The sequence below is a fragment of the Amblyomma maculatum genome, chromosome 1 (genome assembly GCF_055883805.1).
Source record: "Amblyomma maculatum isolate TAMU_Amacu chromosome 1, ASM5588380v1, whole genome shotgun sequence".
Taxonomy (NCBI): domain Eukaryota; kingdom Metazoa; phylum Arthropoda; class Arachnida; order Ixodida; family Ixodidae; genus Amblyomma; species Amblyomma maculatum.
The window spans coordinates 377,511,464-377,534,754 of NC_139344.1; the positions used below are offsets into that span (position 1 = coordinate 377,511,464).

Genomic DNA, 23,291 nt, shown 5'->3' on the forward strand with positions numbered 1-23,291 from the left:
ACTGGAATTAGGCGTTCCGGGACATGCTCCTACTTCTCGTTCATTCACTGGGTGCGTTGCGTGATGCTGACGTTGCGTGTGCAGATCGTTTCATCTGTTGCAGTCTTCGATACCCATGTACAAGTGGTACTCATTAATTCATATAATGCCGAATTGTGCTTGGTCAACACTTTTCAGTCCATAGTTTGCACGCTCTGAAAGAAAAACCTTGCGAGCAACAGCCATATCCTAAAGCTTGCAAGCTCATGGCTGTCAGCAAGCTTGACGTTACAGAGCACCAGCCAAGGCATTGACAATTGAAGCCTTGTTGTTGAATTCAATCCTTAATGGTCTCGAATGCCTTAACCGGGGCAGCCACAGTGCATATTTGTGGATTTAACTGATTTGCAACGAAGCCTGTTGCGCTGATCGGCACGTGATGACGCTTGCCAGCCTGGCTAAGGTTTGTTAGTGTAGACAGCTGTTGGAACACATGAACTGCGTTGATTTCCACTAGCTGAAAACTGACGAAATCGAAGTGTGCCATTGAACCAAGAACTCCTCCGAACATGCGCTAATAGCGGCGTTAATAATACTCAAAAGCTTAGCAAACAAACAGAAGCGTATCTGCCCCGGCGTGTTAAAGACCTCGAGTACCCGAGGGCAAAGTGACATTTTGTCAAGGGGATGTACGAGGAACCGTCTCACTGCCGAAATCAGACTCGACATTCTGCTCCTTATCGGTGCTCATCTGAGACCGCGATATACAGGCGGCGGCTGTTAAGTCACATGATACGGTGTTGCTGGAGAGAGCAAGGAGCAACAGGAGGGAGGCAGAGGCAAACACTAACTGAAAGTAGAGGAGTAGGGGTGGAGGTCAGGAAGAGAGGGGCGCAAAGAGGACTGGCTTTGGTGGTGTCCGGTTGTTCCCGTCCAGGGCGTTTTGATAGCCCACTTTTAATTTTCATGCTCAAGCCATGATAATCGCGGCTAATACTCTCGACAGCTTGGGAGTCTGCCTGGCCAGCTGGCGAGCGGCTTTAGACGACGTGACCTGTGCCACGAACAATCTGCATCTTAGTCACTTTAAGCAGATTACGTAGTTGTGTATGTAGTCTTAATGCAACGGCTATGCTGAACGGCTCTTGAGTATTTTAAGTGTGAATAAAGTATCCCACGTTAACTGCATTTGTATATTCAAAATCCGGCACAGCGTAACGGAAATAATTCCATGTCAGCATACATAATGGAAATTAGTTGTTACGCGCAGCTAACCTGTATTAAGGGTGTGAATGTAAAAGTGAAGTGAGCAAGGGTTGACGGGAAGCCTCATTTCGGAAGCAAAGTCAAAGGTTCGACAAGCGTCTGGTCAATCTGAGAGCGGATTATACAATTAAGTCTTTCAAAGCTACAGGCAATCAATTGTCATGAATGGTTAGAAGGATAACTTGACATCGAAGGGATGAGGGAGGAGACATCTTCAGCCTAGTCGAAGCCCAAGTCGTAAGCAGGTTTAACTACGGGCACCCATATTAAGTGATAAAAAATCGTTCATAGAAGGGCCATTGACACAGTCATAAGCGAAGGTTATAAAACGGCCCTAAACCTTCCACCAACCACATTATCGGAACGTCTTTTGGGAACTAGGGATGCACAATACCTTCGAGGAGCTCAGAGAGGGGATACTAGAGAGTCAAAAACAACGCCTAAGCCACAACGCAGGCGGATAGATAAATCCTCTCGAGACTAAGGCTACGCCAGGTATTTAGGACAAGTGAAGACAGGTATGAATGCCGGCAACTACAAGAGAAAAGGTAAACGTAAATCCGATACCCAGACACATGTACCAAAAGCGGCTGAAGGAGGAGGAAAGACAGTCTATACCCTGGCAAAAAAATTAATAAATAAAAGCGGTGTACGTGGATATCGGAGCCTATTTCAAACCAGGCAGGTTCACGATCGCTGTGGTCGAAATCAGAATAAGCTAATGATTATAGGGCTTAATTATTAAAGATCCTGAATCACTGGTCACAGCCATCAATACTAAAGGCTAATGGGGGAAGTCATAGAACGTAGTCATGGACTCCCAACAAGCCTGCAGATAGTACCTCGCCGGCAGACCTCACTGAAGGGCGAGAACATTAAATACTCTTCAACTCACACGACAAAAATTGACACCTGGACAGGAAGATTTTGACGGAAACGAGGTGGCGAATAATCTTGCCAGAACTTTTACAAACCGGGCGGATCACCATTCCTAGCCTACCCCAATCCCTCTCGTTGGACGGTATGGTGACAGGCTAGAACGCATTTAGGCTAAAGAGCAAAGGGAAGACCGCAGAGCACTGAAAGATGAGCGTGATCGCATATGAGAACAGAGGAGCTGGTGGTCAAATAATGAAGGAAAAAATTTGACTCCGCAAGTAGAGGTAGCTCAAGTGAAGTCAAGCTTTATTATTTATTTATTTTGGGTTTAATTTTATTTATTTCATTTGAGGTAACTTGTCGGCAAGAGGCGGGCTTACCAATTAGATCTGATCGATAAATGTTATTGCAACCGTTTCAATACTAACGACTGAAAGGTCGACAAATAGAAGCAGGAACAGAATCCCGTGCCCTACGACCTGCGTCATCGCGGCTCCGAGGCGGCCATCCTCAGTCTGCACAAAGAGATATGTGTTAGATAAACAACTCCGTATCCAGCAGAAATTACGAGCGCCAAGTTCGGCAGCTTCCAGAGCGTCCAAAATGGCCTGGTGAGTGACGTTGTCATATTCACCCTTTACGCCACGGGTAAGCGCTTCAAAAGCTTTTGACCATGTATAGATGATACCATGTCCACCACGTCGTCAATTGGAGAGCTTTCACGTTGAAACCCGGACATCATATGCGGGATATATACGGTAGCGCTCCAGATACCGTTCACAACATGTAAGCTGCATTTTTTCCAGTACTTTACCGGTGCACCTAGTCAGTGCAATTGGACGGTATGATGTCAAGTCCAGAAGCGATTTGCCTGGTTTCAGGAGCGAAACTAAAAGACTGCACTTCCACTCGTCTGGAACTGTCCCCTCATTCCATGATTTGCTTTAATATCCCAAAAGAATGCGTCTAGCTTCTTGTCCAAGGTTTCCAAGCGCAGAATATGGCACAATTTCGGGACCCGGCACGATGATGACCGTGTGCAACAAGCCAGCGCAGCGTCAAGTTTCTCCACGGAGAACGGAATGTCCATTCGTGAATCCGAAGAAGCAGGAACATGGTTGAAATGCAGCGTTGCCATTGGGGTCGATTGGCCTGCTGTCCTTATGCAGAAATCTTCAGCTACTTCGACCTCACCACGTCTTTAGTATAGTGCGAGATATTTGAATGGGTAGAGCTGTTGAGGGGATGTTCGAAGGCGACGAACGACATTCCAGATAAGTGATAAAGGCTTCCATGGTCAAGCGTTTCACACAATGACCTCCAACGTCTTGCCTGGAGGGCTTGAATTCTGCGTCGAATTTTCTTTTGCATGCGCCTCATATCTCTCAGGTCGAGGCGAGACTTTGTGCGTCGGTGTCTACGCTCTGCCTTCCGTCTCAGTGATAGCAGGCGCTGCAATTCCATATCAAACTCTGTGTAGTTAGGCATTGGGGGGAAGAAAGACATCTCGTTTATCATGGCCTCCTTAATTTTCTATTCAAAATCTGCAGAGAGGCCTGTTCTGCAAACAACTTGAAACGCTGACCAATCGATGCGGTGCATACATGTGGCAGAAGGGGATATGGAAAGGCCATTAATGTTCAGATATGTAGGGATGGGGTCGCTTCTGTGCGTTTCTATATTCTCAAACCATTGGATACTGCTGGTAAAGCATCGAGATAAGGAAGCCAAGTCAAGACAACTAGTGCAAGTTGCTCCTCAGCGTACCGTCATTAAGACATTGAATGTCATGGCCAGAGGCGAAGGGCACAAGCTTTCTTTCCTTGAGGTTCATTCGAACGCTTCCCCATATTATGATATGGTGAGCGTTAAAGTCTCCTATGATGATCCAAAGGCCAGGTGTAATCGCTATCAAGTCGTTCAATCGTGTGGCGTCAAAATGACTTGATGACGACATATACGCACCCACAAGCATAAACGTGAGATTGCGCCTATTTACTTTTAGGCAAACGTACTGGTTATCGTTATTGGGAGGAAATGGATGAAACACATACGTTAGTTGACGTCGAATATAGGTGATGACCTTGCTGTTTTCCTGGTGCGTGGAAAATGCAAATGCCTTGTAGCCTGACAGTCGCAAGATATTTGGTACATTCGGTTCACAAATAACAAGGATGAGTTGTGATTTGCATGAACGTATTGTCGAATATCTGCAATTCGGGACAGGAGCCCACGAGCATTCCATTGAAAAACAGAGGCGTCCTTAAGTTTTTTTTTTCCAAATGTTAATGCTGGGGGAGCCATTGTGCCGGCTACTGTAAAGCCACGAGAACTTGTGTTAGCGCGCCCAGTAACTGTAGCGCATTCTGTGCTGCTGGAGTGCTCAGGCTAGATAGCGCACAGCGCGGATGGCATTCATCCTAGACTTGAAAATGGCAATAAACGGTAGATCTTGGTCATGCCCCAGATCCTGACTTTTGTCTGGTTCGGCAGGAGGAGCAGGAATTTGGGTTCACGGCAAGTTTCCTGGCCCAGTGGACGTGGAAGGTTTTGGTAGCGGGGGCCAGTTAACGTCTGAGGCAGCACCTCTAGCTTCACCACCCGTCGAGCTCCCTTGGTTTAGTACAGCAGGCGTGGAAGTAGCACAAGATGCAGGAGTGCTCGAGGCCGTGCTATTAAAATTAACAGCTTTTTTTAGATGGTCTTCGGCTACGCGAACGACGCCGTCGCACCTTAGCAGTGGCCTCTCTGTGCGTAGAGTGATCACGCACCATTTGCGTCAGCACTGCCCGTTCGGTCTTTAAGCAGGGTCTTTAATGATTACTGCTTGCGCTAAGGCGAAGCGGTTCAGAAATAAAGACAGCGAATGAACACTCTTCCCTTAAACACAGCAGTCGGACGCTGTGATTTGCCCGCAGCAACCGGCTCCAGCTATCGTCCTTAACGTGACTGCCCAAGAATGTACAGTGTACACACAAGGAAGTTACTTTCTCGACTGAAGTGATGGCCATACATAAGTTATGCTGCAGTTGAGCTTGCTGAACTGAAATGAAGGAAAGCGGACGACCAAGTCGAAAGCAAAACCATTGCGAACTGTTTTAGTCTTCAGCGTCACGTAATGATTTCGCATATACTTGCTCACCAGTGAAAATGCAGATTAAACCCTAGTCGTTCTTGCCTTTTTCTGACTTCTTCACTGTTCAGCAGAGCTCGACGTTGCCGATGCTGACGCGGCCGAAAACGAACTGGAGTAAAGCCAAGATCGCGTGCAGTTAACCTTGCACGGCAGAAGTTTGCAGACACAGGCCAGCGACCTCCAAGTGGTCATCGGTTATTTGTTTTACATCAAGTAATACAAACTGTTTAACAAAAACTGAGCGCTCACTTTCAACAAAACAACGAGGTCCAATTGGGCAATCAAGAAAACCTTTAATTGCCTTCTGTCTACAGCCGTCATATTGGCTCGACTGCGGAGCCGTCTATAGTTAGTGAAAATCTTCATTATAGAAGGAAATAAATCCTCTGGAACTTTAAAAAGACTGAAAGAATATTGAATGCTTTCATTCAATAGAATAGACATTTTATGAGCAATCCCTCATTGTTTACCGTCATAATATTTTCGTTCTACCTAATTTATTATCACTTGTATATGCAGCTGTTTTAATTTTTGTAATCACTCTACTAGAATACTTTGTGAGTCAATAAAATGTAGCCAAAACAAATAATCGCTTCAACTAGCTGACCAACTAACTGGCTATCTAACCATAAATTTTTAACCTTTGCAGTTCAGGCATGCATTGTCACTAGCGGCAGATTGGCACATTTCTGCTCGCTTATTTAGATGTCTAGGATGTAATAAATGTTCTAACCATTTAGAAAATTACCAGTATTGTAATTAATATGGATGCTTGTATGTACGCAACAAGAATGGTTTGCTCGAAGTTAGTCTTCCATTTCTAATGGGCTAAAACGTGGAGGCTAACTATAGTGGTTGTACTTAATTTGAGGACAACACAGACAGGTATAAAAAGGAAAATGGTAGGTGTAACATAAGCATGTATGAATCCCGCTGAATGAGTCAGAGAAGTAACTCGAATTAAGGACATATTAGTGGGAATCAAGATGAAGAAATGGGCACGGGCAGGGTATGCAGTGCGAAGAGAGGATAATCGATGGTGGCGAAGGTAACAAATTGGATTCCAAGGGAAATAAAGTAGCAGGGGGCGCCAGAGAGTTAGGTGGGCGGATGAGGTTAAGAAGTCTGCAAGGGTCAAGTGGATGCAGCTAGCACAGCAGTAGGCTAATTGGAGGAGTATGAGAGAGGCCTTCGCCCTGCAGTGGGTACAGTCCGGCTGATGACGATGACGATGAGGCTTTCATTTACACGAGGTGCAATGTACAGCTTCTGTTTCAGTCAGTCATATTTTCTCTGCAGTTCTTCACAAATGGATAAGAAGGAGGCCCCGCATAGCAGTAGGATTTTATGGTGCCCCTGTGCTTATTTTTTATTCCATGACATAAGAAGATGACATTTCTGTACAAATGAATATGCCAGCCAAAGTTAGAGACATCGTGTGAAGTGAACAGATAACAGAAATCTGTATTATGGCTCTCCTTGGTCGTTCGTAGTTGGTCCATTATAGAAATTATGTACACACATCACTATTTGTCCCAAGTACCCGCTTCATGCGGACTAACTTATCCTGTGCTGAAGATGGTCGAACTTATCCTTGACGGCAGGAGCGGGGTTCGGGTCTTCGTCTCGGCGCGAGGGTTATAAGTTCCTTAATTATTTTTTTGGCTCACATTGGTGGGATTGGTTCTATCTGCACGTAGCTGCGCTATTCGACGTTTCACCCGAAGACGGCACACGTACTGCTGCGCTTCCGGTACGAGCACCCTCGGGGACGCCAGACCGCGAAGACACGGCGGATGCACACTTCATGATCTCACCGGACAACGGTGATTCGTCTAACGTAGGTTTTCCACTGGATGGGTTATCTGAACTGCCTTCCGTTTACGACAGATGTGACGTCAGGAGGACTGACCTTTTAAAGCGAAAGCCTGTAATGGCTCATGCTGTCGTGGACAAAATGCGTCCCGCTTTGGCCGAGGCGAGTGACGTCATAGAGGTCTCGACCAATCACAGAGCACCACCACAGCATGCGCAAATGCGTGCCTTATATGGCCATATGTCAGTCAATCAGCAATTATTTACTAATTAATTAAATAATGATTGACGATTAATTAAACAATTCATTTACATAATATAATGATTATTGTTTGTCTTCTTAATGACTAATTCATTATTTACTAAATAATGTCAAATTAATTAATTGATTACTACTTAGTGCCAGTTGAATAGCAGAATGCGGAACTCAGCCTTTCGCCTTTCACTACTTCAGTCGCTAAAGTCCCTCGTAATTTTATTGTTGAATTTTTAGCCGCAACCGCGGATCTTGCCAATGTCTGTTAGGAGCGGGTCTCTCTTTTCGCATTTTAGGAAAACGTAGCGCAAATAAGACAAGGACAAAAAAGAGAAGGAAACACACACGAGCGCTTGTGTGTGTTTCCTTCTCTTTTTTGTCCTTGTCTTATTTGCGCTACGTTTTCCTAAAATGCGAATGCACCAACTCGCCCAATTTAGCATTCTTGTGTCTCTCTTTTCCTCTTTCTTTATCTCTCTCCCCATGAAATTGAAGCGCGAAAGAGAAGGTGGCGACGTGCGCGACATGTGGCTTAGCCAGTGAGGAAGCGGAGCGGCTACACAGCTGAAGTTAATGAGAGAGTGGCACGCAGCCCACTTGCGGCAGTAGCGGCCATTACCGGGCACCGGGTAGTCTTGTACAAGCGCCCATATTTTTATTGTCTCTGGGTGGCGCGTCTCGTTCTCGACAGTTTGTACAAAGGTGTGTGGAGACGGTTCCAGAGAGCAGTTTCTGAAGCTCTGCGCGCTCTCATTTCTTACCGACCGCATATGTGAAAAAACAGCTTCCTCCTCAACTTGAGCCGTTTGCCAAAGAACAAGCGATAGTTTGAGGTCTACAATTTGAAATAACTTTATTATTCCAAGGCCGTCACACCTATCGCGAGACCCTCTTCCACATACCGTGTTGCTGTACCTTTGTTTACGCTTATTCGGCCGGGTAGGTGGAATGTAGAGCTTGGTGAGTATGCACTGTAGATAAAGCTTTAAAGGCTCCGTTCTAAAGAAAATCTGGGGCCGGCACCAAATATCGCGGGGATGTCTCTAGCAGGTGGTATATCTGGAAGCTGACATGACCGGATACTGACGGCTCGTAGAGTTGGGTGACACCACGAGGTTACATTACCTGACTGCGGTGACAGGAACTGCCAACTAGGGCTTTGAGAGAGGAAGGTGACGGAGATCAAACCCTCCCGGATCATTTGATCCTAAGCCAGATCTGCAAACCCTAAGCCACGCAAGGACATTCGCACGGCTTGATTAAAGGGGACTTTATACCCATGTCAGCCGGTCTCTCACGCAATGTGGTAGCTTACAGCTCTATGGTAAATAGTATGCCTGATACAAGAGAGTCAGAAATTAAGGGATTAGCAATTAAACGAGTTGCAATGTGTACGTACACGAAAGAAGTTACATAAGTAACGGGAGGCATTAGCTATGTCGCGTCATATCCTTACATGCGACGCCCAAGCCTCCCCGCAGAGTTTTAACGCAACCAAGCAACTAAACAACACTTTAACATCGTGACCAAATGGGTAGTTGGTGCGAATCTAACATACTGAACCAGCGAAAGACACAGAAACCCTTATTTCCTTGTGTTTCTGTGTCTGTCGTTGGTGCAATATGTTAGACTTTGTTAAGCCGCACCAAGAAATCTGCGTGTGTTGAGGAAACGCGCGATGATAACGCTGCTAGGAGAAATGCTGGGGACATCAAAAATACAAGATTGTGAGATTAACTAGTCTTGGAATGACAGACGATGTTCAGCATCAAACTTATTAGTGCCACTCTTCCATGTACAGGGCTTCGTGAGCAGCAGCAAATTTTTTGTAATATGGGCGATCGAATCTTGCTCACTATTTTTTTTCGTAACTGTTCGATCTACTGCACGTCGGTAACAGGCCGCTCTTCTTCTGAATATACATTTTGCTTCGGCATAGGGCAAGACGTGCACATTATGTTTCAGCGAACACTTTCAAAAATTCCCGAATATAGTGAGTTCAAGATAGAAAAAACGTATTTGCAGGGACGAACCCACAGCCCCGACAGACATAATAGGCTGCAAAGATCTGTTAATTATCCCAATAATGCACGTAACTCCAATAATTAAATTCTTAGGGCAACAACTTGTGGGTCGAGTTGGTGCATAATACTCAGAACTGCGGCTCAACGTAGACGAACACGGAGAGAGAAACGCACCAAAGGCGCACACAGTACCAACTGTAATAAAAAACGAAACCCGAACTTCCTCCTTCACACCCAGGCACAACTTCCTCCTCTACTCCCAAGTGCATCACACTCGCGCACATCTTCTTTCCCAAGTAGATATGTCGGGCCAGCAATAAATGTTAGCAACCCTCATATCCAAGATAGCATCCAAGCAACGAATACAAGACCGAGTCGGCACTCGCATCGTCCAAACATGACAGTAAAAACTTCCGCCACTAAGGCACAAACTAAAACATTCACCACATACCTGCAACTACCACGAATTATGTTCACCAGACTCGTCGTTTAGATGTATTGGGAGTGAACTTCAACGTGATTCGTGGCAGCTGCAGATGTGTGGTGGTTTTTTTTAGTTTGTGCCTTAGTGACAGAGGTCGTTTGGACGATGTGAGTGGCGAACATTGGTCTTGTATTCGTTGCTTGGACGCAATAGCTTGGATGTGATAGTTGTAAACATTTATTGCTGACCAGAAATATCTGCTTGAGAAAGAAGAGATGTGCGAGTGTGTTGCACTTGGGAGTAGAGGAAGAAGTTGTACCTAGGTGTAAAAGAGAAAGTTCGGGTTTTTTTTTCCGATGTAGTTATACATCTCAAAATCTAATATCTCTGCACCCCAATTCTTGACCGATCCCCCTGTGTGGGTATGTGCCATCACATTAGAGGAGAACAACAACAACAGCAACAACAACAACAACAACAACAACAACAACAACAACAACAACAACAACAACAACAACAACAACAACAACAACAACAACAACAACAACAACAACAACAACAACAACAACAACAACAACAACAACAGCAACAACAACAACAACAACAACAACAACAACAACAACAACAACAACAACAACAACAACAACAACAACAACAACAACAACAACAACAAAAGTTCGGGTTCCGTTTTGTATTACAGTTGGAATAGTGTGCGCCTGTGGTATGTTTCTCTTTCCGTGTTCGTCTATGTTGCGCCGCAGTCCTGAGAAGTAAATTCTTAATTGTCGCAATTGGGTGGTCAGTGTGCATCGAAAGGGGGTCACTCAGTTTTAACTGTGACTGGCGTTGCGCTATGTCATGTACATTATTTTGCCTTCACGCTCGATGCAAGGGGAAATGTCTGTCGTTACCAGCGGCATGTTCTTATTTTTGGCAGCAATGGGGAGTGATATTAAATACACGACTGGTCGCAACAGAGTAGGTATTTCGAATTTGGTGTCTTAGTCACTACATTCGTGATCACCGAATACAGCATCTGCACAGCTTTCCGCTCGTCTCTTTCATGAGCAAAGTTTCAATTTCGCTTTAAGAAAGCAAAAAAAAAAAAAAAAAAAAAAAAAAAAAAAACAAAAAAACAAGCAAGTCGAGCTTTCTCGCGATTCGAGTCTTTAAAAAATGATTTTTTTTTTCTGCGTTTAAGAACCTGTTATTTTACAGCTTCGAACTCTAAAATTGGGAGTAGGTACCGAACTGCGGTAATTGATAATTCAATTAGCTGTATAATTAGAAGAGGTTTGTAGAAAATTGTATCCGCAACACCTGAGACTTCGTTCCTGCAAATACTTTTTTTTTTTGCCTATTTCAAACTCACTATATTTACGAATATTTGAAAGTGGTCATTGAAACGTCCGGTATATGCCCTAACCTAGACCTCGTGTCTTCCATCCGTTCATGTGCTCTCATTTTATCGCGATTCTCGCATGTATAAAGAATACACCACGTCAATATACAAAGAAAGCATGCGTGTCAGTCCAAGGCAACGGGTAAGCACCAGCTCCTCCCAATGGGGAGCACAAGTCGCCGTTGATGTCGTTACAACTTGTTGGTCGCATCAGCAGCGGACATCACCATAGAAGCATGCACGTTGCTCTATTTCAAAACGGCTCGGCGCTTCTCCTTCCTTCTCCTCGGCGTGTGCTCATTTCACTGCGCTTCTTTGATTCTCGACGAATGCGAATCGATTCGAGGCGGCCGTCGCAACTGTCGAGTTTAGAAATTCGTCGAAGCCGAGTCCCGCTTTCGCGACCCTAACCGGCCGACATGCTGAGGCTGTGTTGTTGCCCGACGACCATCGACCGAAACACGCGCGCTGCGCCCGCCGGCCCGCGCGGTGTTGACCCACACGATTGTTTGAACGACGGCGAAAGAATATGGCCCGGGCGGCCTGCTTCACTATGCTGTCTTTGTTTCGGCTCTCTCAGCGTCCCGGATATCCCGCGGCTGTCATTAGTCCCCGATTGGCTCGAGAGATAGGGTTTCTCGGGGAACACGATAAACCGCTTTCCCTCAGGACACGTTGACGATTTGGGTGGCAGTGAGATAGAGAGATGAGAGGAGGGAAGGTGGTGTTTGTTATAAAAGGAAATAGGTACGTGTCGCAGGCTATGCACAATACGCCATTGCTTGGTTCTGGTGGGCTTCGCCGGGTGTTCGGACAAATGGGCAAATGCAAAGCTGTCAGCTGCAGGAAAATCTCCAAATGTTGATGGGGAAGGAAGTGGGACGAGGTTTGTCGGGCACCATTTCTGGAGGTACTTGAAAAGAATCGAATTCTGCAGAGCGGCGCAAATTAGTGCCAGATGTGCTTCGTGTTGACGGGCTGATAGTGTTTTGAGGTTCTTTGCTGCTTGACTATACTGCTGACATCTCTTAAATTGATATAAATATCGGTGTATCAATATTTTAGAATTATTATCGAAGTTTGATAATGGCACAAAAAATATTAACTAAATTCGGGAAATATAGTGTGTGATAAGGCTTCAAAAATATTTCCGACGAATGAGTTCTGAAAAGGACACAATTAATCCTTTAATAATAAGCAAACCTGCACCGCAATATTGTCATCATGCCGACATTCTACTATGTGATACACAGAGAAGTTCGTACAAAGGACGGAACACAGAAAAGAAAAGAAACAGTGTCAACTTGTGCGATTGAAAGCTTTCTAACCAACTGTTCTTGATGCTTAGAAAATGGTGAGGTTTTAGCGAGTAACGGAGAGTATATAGCATGTGCAAAAGCATTTGTGCACATATGGAAACTGATGGAGACTTACGTGCAATACACTGCGCGAGAGCATGCAGCAGCTACACCATTCCGCACTTGTTTCCTTCCTAGGTTAGAATTCGCTCGAACTGTTTTTTTTTCCGCTAGAGCTCGGCAAATTCAAGCTGGTTAAGTATCACAGTGTGAAATAGCACTTTTTTACCCGAAATGGTGAAGTTAGAGGTGAACGTGGCCATGCTGCACTGTTTGGGTTACCTGAGCTAGGACATGTCGACTGGACGTCACGATCTGGCGGACCAATAAGAAGTAAAGCATAAGATAATTTAATTGCTGGGTTCAGGCGGTCGTATGAGTGCACTCGCACTAATAAGGGCTGATGGATTGGGATTGCAGTCATAGCGCCAAATAAAATAACCTATGTAGACTACTGGGCTAGCCATTGATCCAGTTTCAAACAAACGTCACAGACAGAATAACAATGCACAGCATGAGCGAGTTGGTAACAGTTCGTGGCGGACTGTACAGCGAAAAGCAGACGAGGGGAACTATACAAATGAGCGCTGACTCCAACCAAAATTTTTATCGGGAAAGAACAAATATTTTGCACATCTTCGTGACGTGAAACGAAAGAGCGAAGATCCCTTGCGAAAGAAGAGGTAGTACATACTTCAGTCAACAATCACGTTGTGAACCCTATCAAAGCACGCCTCCTACACTCTCTCTCTCTCCCTCTCTATCTCAAGTCAAGGTTAGGAATGATCAAGAAACGAGACAGCATTGTTTATTTTTTTCTGTTCATATAGAAGCCTTGTGTCCGATAATTCGTAATCTTGACTCGATGTAGAGAGGCGGAATTTGACAGCGGTCGACCATGTGATAGTTGACTAAAATATGTAACCCATGGAAGTGTTGTGGCGAATGCATTCTCTCTGCCCTTTTGTGTCGCGTGACTGAGCTGTATAATATGTTTGTTCGTTCCCAAGGTAAAATTAGTTGCGAGACAGGGCTTGCTTGCCTCGTGGTTTCTGCGCTCTGCCATCCACCAAGGACGGAAGCCCCCGCCCCCATCCCCCCATTACAAACAAACAAACAAACAAACAAACAAACAAACAAACAAACAAACAAACAAACAAACAAACAAACAAACAAACAAACAAACAAACAAACAAACAAACAAACAAACAAACAAAAAAAAACGGAACAACGGAGTGCTGTGTTAATCTCGTTCCTCTTCTGTAAATTCTCTGTCCTTTTTCTTTCCCGTGTTATTTGTGTAGTGATTATCAGGACTAATAAACAGCTATTGCCCGGTCAGATCAGTAAGCAGGGAATTATAATGCGCCACACGGATAATTCAGAATGCAACTTGGTGGAAAGCAATTTATTATTAACATATGAAGGTTGGGTCACTGACCAAGTCAAAGACTGAAATGACGTTTCATGTCCCATACGGGGCCCTAGTACACTATAACTGTGAAGAATTAAGGGCCCCGTATGGGACCCGAAACGCTAGTTTCGTTTTTGTCTTTGTTAAGGAACCCAATCTCCCTATGTTAATAGTGCTTTACCCTAACCAGGCGGTGCTGCGTCAAGCATTAGACTAGACCAAATTTACATATTCAGTAGCACAATTATTATATTAAAGCTTGTGTTTGTGTAAGTGAAAATTGAAAAGCTTATTTGGCGATGAGCAGGCACGTGTTGACATGATGAATAAACAGCGCTGCGGACTAGGACGGATGTCAAGAACAAACAGGACGGACGCTATACTTCACCTCCGTTTGTTTTTGATCTCCGTCCTAGTCTGTAGCGCTGTTTATTCATCATGCCACCGTACCAACTCGCCCAGATATCTCTTTTATTACGTGTCGACGTTAGAGAGTGCATTCCTTATGAAAGATGCCTATTAATGCGTTTCTCACCTTGCATACTGTATATATAAAATTGACCTAGTCGTAATTATTTAAGTTCCCGTGTGCTCAGCCATATGCAGCGCATAGCTGGTTTCTCCTAAACACACGACACAAATGACAGTCACACAGCTCCGACTGAGGAACCGCTCAAGTATTTCTCAGCAGCGACAAAGAGGTTCCACTAGACTTGCAACCTCAATTTAGCTCAATTTAGTAACGTATCAAGTTTGACTAGTAGGTCATGGCTCACGACTGGAACAATGTTTCTGCGTTAAAGCAGAAAGAAACGCTCGAAAACAATAACAGCATCATCATCAATAAGAAACACTCAGGACACACGTATCTTCTAGCGCTTTTCCTTTGCGTGTTTTTTTTTTTTTTTCATAAATTTTCTTCTAGTCCCGAGTCCTTTGCTGAGCGCATCGACCTGGCTGTATGACACCAAACCGATGCGGTGGAAAACAAACATAGTATTTGTCTCCGTGGTTCAACGACTCCGCCGTGCTCGGCGCTATTCCGCATGGGCGCGAATCATCTGCGCGCGCGCGGGTGAAAGAAGCAAGTGAACGTCACCATGTGCTTCCAACCGATGCGGTCGTTACTCATACGTGACTTCCTGAGGTGATGACACAGGGCCGCAGTGCTCCACCGACGCACATGTTTGCCATCAACAATCGCACAGCCCAAGCCACTGTGGCGCTCTCTAGGCAAAAGGCACGACACGTTTCAGTGCAACAAAGTCTGTGCGGTACTCGATATCGTATCCGGCATTACAGCAGATGCACCCCTTTTTTTGCTCCGTTGTTTATTTTAGCGACGCGGCGCTGTAAATTACTTCCCACTCCCCAACATGTGGGAGCCAGCTTGGGAAGACTGCGCGCGCGGATGCACGGTATGATGTCACCGCTTAAATAAACGCTACGGGAGAGGAGGCAGAGAGCACTGCCCCAGAGAGAATCGAAGCGATGACAAGGGAAGTGTGAGCAACTGGCAGGAGGATTCAGATTAATTAAACCAACTGTTTTGTTTAAAAGGATCTACAAGAGGGGACGAAATCTTGGTAAAGATCACAAAACAGAGAATTTCTTTGGATGAATTGGTCCATTGTGATCTGTGCCCCCCCCCCCCCCCCCCACACACACACACACACACACGTGCACCCGTAGTACAAAGGCTTCCGAAAACTTTCGTGATCTGTTGCGAGAGTAAACAAGTTATAACTTTCGTTGCAGAATAAATATTATCCATATTTTTAGAGAGCAGGGTTCCCAACGGGGCAAAAAATATTGTGAAATGCAGGCAGGTCTACCTTGCCAAACAATGTACAAAACAACAACTAAAAACACACCGGAGGAGCTGCGCACGATTTTGCATAAACGACAAATGTATGAGATGCGTTCAATAAAAGACGTACGAAACAAGGCGATAAGAGCAACGCAAGAGAGGATGGCAATATAGACAAGTTATTGTTGAGGTTGCAGAAAACGACCACCGGCATAAACAACAAATATAAATTCTCCTGGTGAAACTAAAGCAAGACGTTGAGAGGCTCACAAGGACAAGTGTAAACAGAGCTAACAAACTCTAGACACGTTTTACCGTTGCGGAAAATAACATTTTTTTAGGCTCCTGTACCCTGTTTCTGTGCTCTGTCATCAATCAAACATGTTCGCAGGTATTCTGTTCGCAAATTCGGATGTGATTTCACAGTGTATGATAATACCAGGTTTTAATAATTACCTTCGTTTTCGTATTATTCAACACTTGCTAACCTCACCTTATTTATTAACCTCGATTTTAACTTGGTTCGCACCCGCTTGCGACCAAACATAACTTGAACGGAATGGTCCGAGGTGCCTCTCCCTCTGAAATACACGAGTCGTGCATTCGCACGGGAGGCCTCTGCACATAAGGCATTCCGAAAGTCTGGGATGATAGATGACATGCAGAGGCCGAGCATTTCTGCCCTTGGCAGATTAGTGCGCGTGGACTCTCATCACCGGAAACTGAACTGAACAAGAAGGAGCGTGGCGCGCGCGAGCCGTTTTTGGAAACTCCCGAGTTGCTTGCTTCGCACAGAGTGGCTTGCAAGCCGTGCTGCAATGAGTTGCCCGCCCTTGTGTTTAGCCAGTTGCGTCGAACTGCTGCGGCCGCTTCACTTGCACGACCCGCCGGCTGCGAAGACGCGGTGGGCAGAGCGGAGCAGAAAAAACTGGCGAGGGAGAATAAGAGGAATTTCAAGCCTCACTGCAAAGAGGAATTTCCGCCGCCTCTGTGGGATTGCCCCTTGTCTTCATCTCTCGGTTCTGTGAACGAAGCAAGCATAACAAAGGATAAAAATAATAGCTTTGAGGAGCAGTTTAGATCTAATGGGACGTATAAAGAGACCGGCGCAGCTAAGCCCTTGAAAACAGGGGACAATCACTGCATTCAGAGGTTGGTAGTTAAGGATTAAGAATAAACGTGGCGAGGAAAGCCCTGCATCTTACCTGGTAGGAATGGAGATTTTTTGTTTGTTTTTTTGTACAGGCGAATAATTTGCCGCACTGCCATGGACAGACATTCTTCTGTTTTCTATACGTATCACACATTAAAACCTAGAGACCAAACAACAGGCTTAGTCCAATAATGCCAAAAATGTCCGAGCTTTATATTTAATATGCTGGGAAAAATAAACAACAGCGACATCACTTCGTAGGCGCAATACTTACTCTTTAATCATGACGTCATCTTCTCTGATCCAGTCAATTACCGGATGACGTGTTCAATTATGAAAATAATCGATGGTAGGTAGAGTGACAATCATAAGTGGATTGATCCTTACGTTGAGCCTGCTGACAATTTCTGCGTCCAGCTGCGCGACTTAACAAAACGGAAAAGTTTTTCCTACTACTGTGCCGCAGATAGCCGTCCTCTTAGATCTGAGAAAGCAGCTTTACCATATCGTAAAGCTTAGCCCATGACCTCTCAGAGTCCCCAATGCGACAGCAGTCCTTAACTTAATCCCCTGAGGTTCCGCAGAGAAGCGATGAGCTCACTAAGAGGAAAAGAAGCTGCCTGTCAGCGTTCTGCTATTCAAAATCAATCAATCAATCAATCAATCAATCAATCAATCAATCAATCAATCAATCAATCAATCAATCAATCAATCAATCAATCAATCAATCAATCAATCAATCAATCAATCAATCAATCAATCAATCGGTACCGCGACCGAAACAATGAATAAGTATGCAATAAGTCAACATGTTAATCTCCTGCATCCTATTCCCCCTTTCTCAACTTATGCCTTGTGACAAAAGTTTCGAATTAAAAAAAAAAGTACCAACGTTAGCGAAACTGAAACGTACGGAGCAACTAACGAACACAATAGGAAGCCCATGTGAGAGAAACACAGATAAAAAAACGAGAACACACGAAGGAATGCCGCAACAAGAATGCAGTACATATACACATTGTCAAAAATATGCGCTCAAAGATCGGTCAGGTGCGTCCTTCGACTGGGGAAGCGACACATTATGAGGCAAAAGGATTTAAGAGAATACCGTGGTTGTATTTCAAGAGATTCTGTGAAAGAGAGAGGTGGAGCTGTAGTGGACAAAGGCAAACAGAGGGTGCAGTAGCGCAACCTCTCGACAATACGAATTACTATGAGGTAATTGACAATGCTACGTGATGAAGTATTCCTTTTCAATGTCTTCCAGGATGAGCTTTTCTGAGACGTCGTATTCCACAGGACTTCCCACGTGCGCCGGCGGAGATTGGTTCCCCCTGCAAAAGTAAGGAACGCAAAAAAATGCTGACAATTACGTTACTTCCTAATGATAAATTTGAGCGCAGTTCATCAGCTTTTCCAGCTTTTCGATATATTGAGAAAAAGAATTCGAGCAAGGCATGTATGTAGAATTACAGGCAGCTTTTTATTTTTCACATGTACGTACTCCTTATTCAAGAAACACTCCACTAGCAGTTCTTGATTGTTATGAAGGAAGCTTTGAGGTCGGAGAAATAGATAGATATATGCTCGACTTACTGTATGCCTTGTTCTCAAAGATGAGGTCTATGCAAGTATTTCGCGAGGTTGTCACAGCCGTGGAAGGCATTACGAGTGAGAGGAACGGGACGTTCTCTCGCACAAGTGGTAAGGAATTCCTGTTTTTCGGCATATCTACGTTAAAGCCACCTACCACTAAAATTGGTGTGGATGGATGGGCGGTTAATGCGAGTCGCAGGAAGGGCATGACGTCTTTGTTGAGCGCAGTAGGGGAGAAGTAGGCAGCCACTACCAGTAAACCTTGGGCCAATTTTCCGACGAACAGTCCATCAACTTCGTCTGACGTGTCAAACATTTCGATCGGTATTGCAGAGACCCGTACGCAAGTAGATAGCCACTCCAGCCACTCCAGCCGCACTGCTGTAGTCTCTGCGAGCGCCACAACCGTACTGGTAATCTGATTTCAAGAGGCTCTTCGGGATCCATCCAGGTTTCCGCAAGGCAAAGTACAGGTGCATGCCGCATAATGTGATCGTGATGTACGCCCTTTGCATGTAGGGCAAGGGAGCGTACATTAAGCGTGGAGATCGACAAGTAGTGCGGCTCATCTCCTTCATGGCGTGTGTGAAGACTGTTTGTTTGGCACTGGTGTCCACTCGGCGTGGCTCACAGAGGTAAATCTGCGGGAACAAGAGCTCCTCCTAATGTTCGTCGTATAGAATGATCAGGAGATTCTTTCCTTCACCGGGAGCAATGACGAGAAACTCGTCTTCATCCCATATCAAGGTGTGCTGAGCCAGCGTCATGGCTGTGGCCGTCTGGATGGAATCGTTCAAGTCCGCGCATTCTGGAAGCGACTCAATTTCGTCCTGCTTGTCCACTTCTACGACGTCACCCAAATGGGTAAAGTCGCACTTAATGCTGATCTTCCGCTTCAGCGGCACGAATGGTAGAGTCCTCTCAGAGGAGACGCTCCTGCTTCAGCGTCGATTACTCCTGGTTGCTTTTGATGAAACGCTCGGGATGAAACGCTCGGGATACCGAGCGTTTCATCGAACACAACCAGCGTTCCGCTGAACGCACCAAAGCTCATCAGCGTTTCGAGGCAAAATCAACTTTTATGCCGTGAGCATACGATGCCTGAAGACGCTTCCCTGCTCCACTCGGTCAGCTCTCCATGTAGGCGCGAGCACGTGCAGTGCAGAACCTACCCTTCTTCTATTCTCCGCGCCGGCTGGTTACGAGGTACAACGCCGAAAGCGACGCCGCGAAACGTCGGAACGGGCGCCAAAGAGCTGCGCTCTAAAACTCTTCGTGATGTTTTATGTCCAGGGCCACCAGGAATTAGTAGTGGTTCTATTTGCTAGTAAATGTTTCAGCAATGTGAACTTGGCGCGCTGTATCGTTTGTTGATTTACATTTATTTACCTGCTTATTTCTACCTTCGCTTCTGATGAAAGTGGATTGCAAAGGATTTTCTTTGCGAAACAAACACTCATGCTAGTCTTGATACGCCATCTGGGAACGATGCTATGTCATTACCTCCTGCTTTGTCGCAATACATCCGTTCACAAACGATCAGTTCAGTTCAGTCGTTCAGTCGTGACGAAGAGTCGGACACGACTGAACGACTGAACTGAACTGATTGTTTGTGGACGGATGTATTGCGACAAAGCAGGAGGTAATGACATAGCATCGTTCCCAGATGGCGTATCAAGACTAGCATGAGTGTTTGTTTCGCAAAGAAAATCCTTTGCAATCCACTTTCATCAGAAGCGAAGGTAGAAATAAGCAGGTAAATAAATGTTCGAGGACAAAGTAATTGTCTACATGCCCAGTAAGAAATATTTTAGCCAGACGAAATTTATCAGAAAAAATAAACACTGAACAGGCACCTCTCTGGTCTTGCGTTGTTTCTGCTGTCAGGATACCGCTGCGTATTTGTGCTGGAATCGACGGGTTTTGACATGTGACCTGAAGAAATGGATAGACCTTCAGACAAAGCGAACAAAACATGCAAAGATGTTTTGTAGTCAAAATATCAACAGCTTTCCCAGAATCCTGGATAAGATATAAACTCACCACCTCCAAAGATTGGATGTCCTTTCTTGAGTGCAAGCAAGAGTTACAAACGTTAGGACACATGATTTCTTGGTTCATGCGCAGTAAGGGTAACAAGGCTGTGTGCAAAATTAAAACTTCCTACCTGCTCCCGTTGATTGGCCTGATGGTACTTGCTGAAGTCGTAGCTTGCCTCTGCACTCTAAATGCAACCGAAGAGAAGAGGGAGAAAATTAGGGAAACAATTAAGCTCCATCTTTAAGAGTATATGTATCTTTAAGGGTGTATGGTCTTTACGGGTGTATAACTTTAACATCATATGGCACAATACAGTTTATGGCGAACGTCTGCGCCTCCTCTTGAAGTTCCTCGTTCGCGTACATCCAGATCGTGCTCGCTTAATTAAAAAATCCTTACCTTTTGCTTTTAGTTATTATTTCACATATTCTTATTACCATACATTACAAAGCTACGACGTTATCTAGCTAGCGTCGTAAGTGACCACCCAGCAAAGATTAAAGCCTCCCTTCGAGGAAGAAGCATTGCTTCTAAGTGAAAATGCTCTTGTTGATTTGTCCTGTATTTTTAAGTCTTCAAGAGAAGCAAATGTTGTAAGCAAAATATAGGTTTTAATAACTAAATCCCATAAATGCACCAGACTCAACCTTGTGGTCACCGCATGATACCCTCAGTTGCTTATGCGCCACTAAACCAAATCAAACCCAACCCAACCCAACCCAACCCAACCCGACACAACACAACCCAACCCGACTCGACACGACGCGACACGACACAACACAACACAACACTCTTCAAGGTAGCCGTACGAACATGCCTGCGTGGTCTATCGGTATCGTGCCTGACTCGGCATCCAAGAGCCCTGGACGGTCGCATCCTACCCCACCCTCCCACTTCAAATTTCTCTGTTTTCTTTTTTTCTGTTTTCTATGCACAGTTTTCATGCTTTAGCACTTCCACATTTATACCGTGTGTGCTTGAGGGCTGCTGTTACGCACATGAAAGTGAAATGTCGCCCCGCCGTGGTGGTGCAGTGGTCAGGGCACTCAACTACTGTGCCCAAGGATGCGGGATCGAAACCTTGTCACGGCGACCGCTTTTTGGTGGAGGCGAAAAGCAAGGCGCTCGTGTGCTGTGCGATGTCAGTGCACGTTAAAGAGCCCCAGGCGTTATAAATTTCCGGAACCCTCCACTACGGCGTCTCTCAGCTTGAGTCGTTTTTGGACGTTACGCTCGTCAACCAAACCAAAAGTGAATTGTCACTGTTGCCGTCTTTCATTTCATTGAAAAGCAATAGGTTCAGATCACGAATTGATTACCAAGATACTTAGTTGGGTATCTTGTTTGGATGGTTTTTTTGAGTGACGTTTTGTTTAGCAGATGAACCCAGGGGTGATTCACGCGAAAGCTTCGTTTTCGTCACATTTGTTTTTGTCTCGGCCTTGGAATAAAGGCTGAGGCTGAGTTGCGAGCCAGCGCTTGTCACCCACCAGACGCCACTAGCCATTTTCATGGTATGTGCGTTCGGGCGCTAACAATGCGAGGAGGAGATAGGATCGGGAAATACACGTCAAATGTAGATGTTGCAGGGTCCTTCCATTAGCGCACACACACACACACACACACACACACACACACACACACACACACACACACACACACACACACACACACACACACACACACACACACACACACACACACACACACACACACACACACACACACACACACACACACACGCACGCACGCACGCACGCACGCACGCACGCACGCACGCACGCACGCACGCACGCACGCACGCACGCACGCACGCACGCACACACACACACACACACACACACACACACACACACACACACACACACACACACACACACACACACACACACACACACACACACACACACACACACACACACACACACACACACACACACACACACACACACACACACACACACACACACATGTGTTTGTGTGCTGTGTGAGGGGTGGGGTGGGAATGAGGCTCCAATGAGGGGATGAGGCGACCGCGATAATCGCTCCCTTCTACGGCTCTTCTTACGATCTTCGTTAACACTCCTGAGCTTTGTTACTCGCTTAATTACAAATTCCTTAGGTATCCTCTCTAATATCTTTCCTATTCAATAGAATTTACCTGTAAGCTATCACATTATATTAGAACACGGGACATATACATTAAAGCCCAGTTTTAACCGAGCTGCATTAACGCCGAAATGTTCTGGTGGGGTAGTTGGTGAAACATCTTGTAGGAAATACCGCAGACACAGACAAGCACATACAGGCGCACACATATGGACATGGACCGACGAACGCAGGGACCTTGCGCTGGAGCTTTGAATACGGTAGCACCGCCTCGTGGCGGCCAAAGGAGGCTGACTGCGCAGTACACAGGTCTCAGGTCATCCTTATGAATCGAGGGAGAGCGCGCGCTCTAGTGCCTATTGCTTTTTCCACATCCTGACTACCCTGAAATAATTATCGGCGCTTTACATTCGTTGTAATTCGTGCCGTAGTACAACTGAAAGCTGCAGGTCTATACCGACTGCATGCATCCGGATGTAGACTCCGGAGATTTGTACTATCCAGCAAAAACATAAGGGGCACTTTTTAGCACCGTTTCGCGGCTCACACTGGGCAGCGCAAGACGCCTATAGCGCTGACGACTAAATGTTCTTTTGCTTCTTCTTCTTTTTTAATGAGGAGAAGAGTGAT

The 23,291-nt window shown here is 45.4% G+C and overlaps 1 protein-coding gene and 1 pseudogene across 1 annotated transcript in view; both read right to left on the reverse strand.

Annotated features, from left to right (window-relative positions):
- Nucleotides 1-18,029: 18,029 nt before the first annotated feature.
- LOC146208324 (uncharacterized) overlaps nucleotides 18,030-23,291 on the reverse strand; it is a 79,039-nt gene continuing 73,777 nt past the window's right edge. Inside the window, exons 4-7 of the mRNA XM_084578364.1 lie at nucleotides 20,680-20,736; nucleotides 20,556-20,580; nucleotides 20,369-20,447; nucleotides 18,030-18,250 (exon numbers count right to left, since the gene is read on the reverse strand). Coding sequence (XP_084434490.1) covers nucleotides 18,148-18,250; nucleotides 20,369-20,447; nucleotides 20,556-20,580; nucleotides 20,680-20,736 — 264 coding nt within the window. The 3' untranslated portion in view covers nucleotides 18,030-18,147. The remainder of the gene's footprint in view (nucleotides 18,251-20,368; nucleotides 20,448-20,555; nucleotides 20,581-20,679; nucleotides 20,737-23,291) is intronic.
- LOC146208325 (uncharacterized) lies at nucleotides 18,443-19,566 on the reverse strand (annotated as a pseudogene).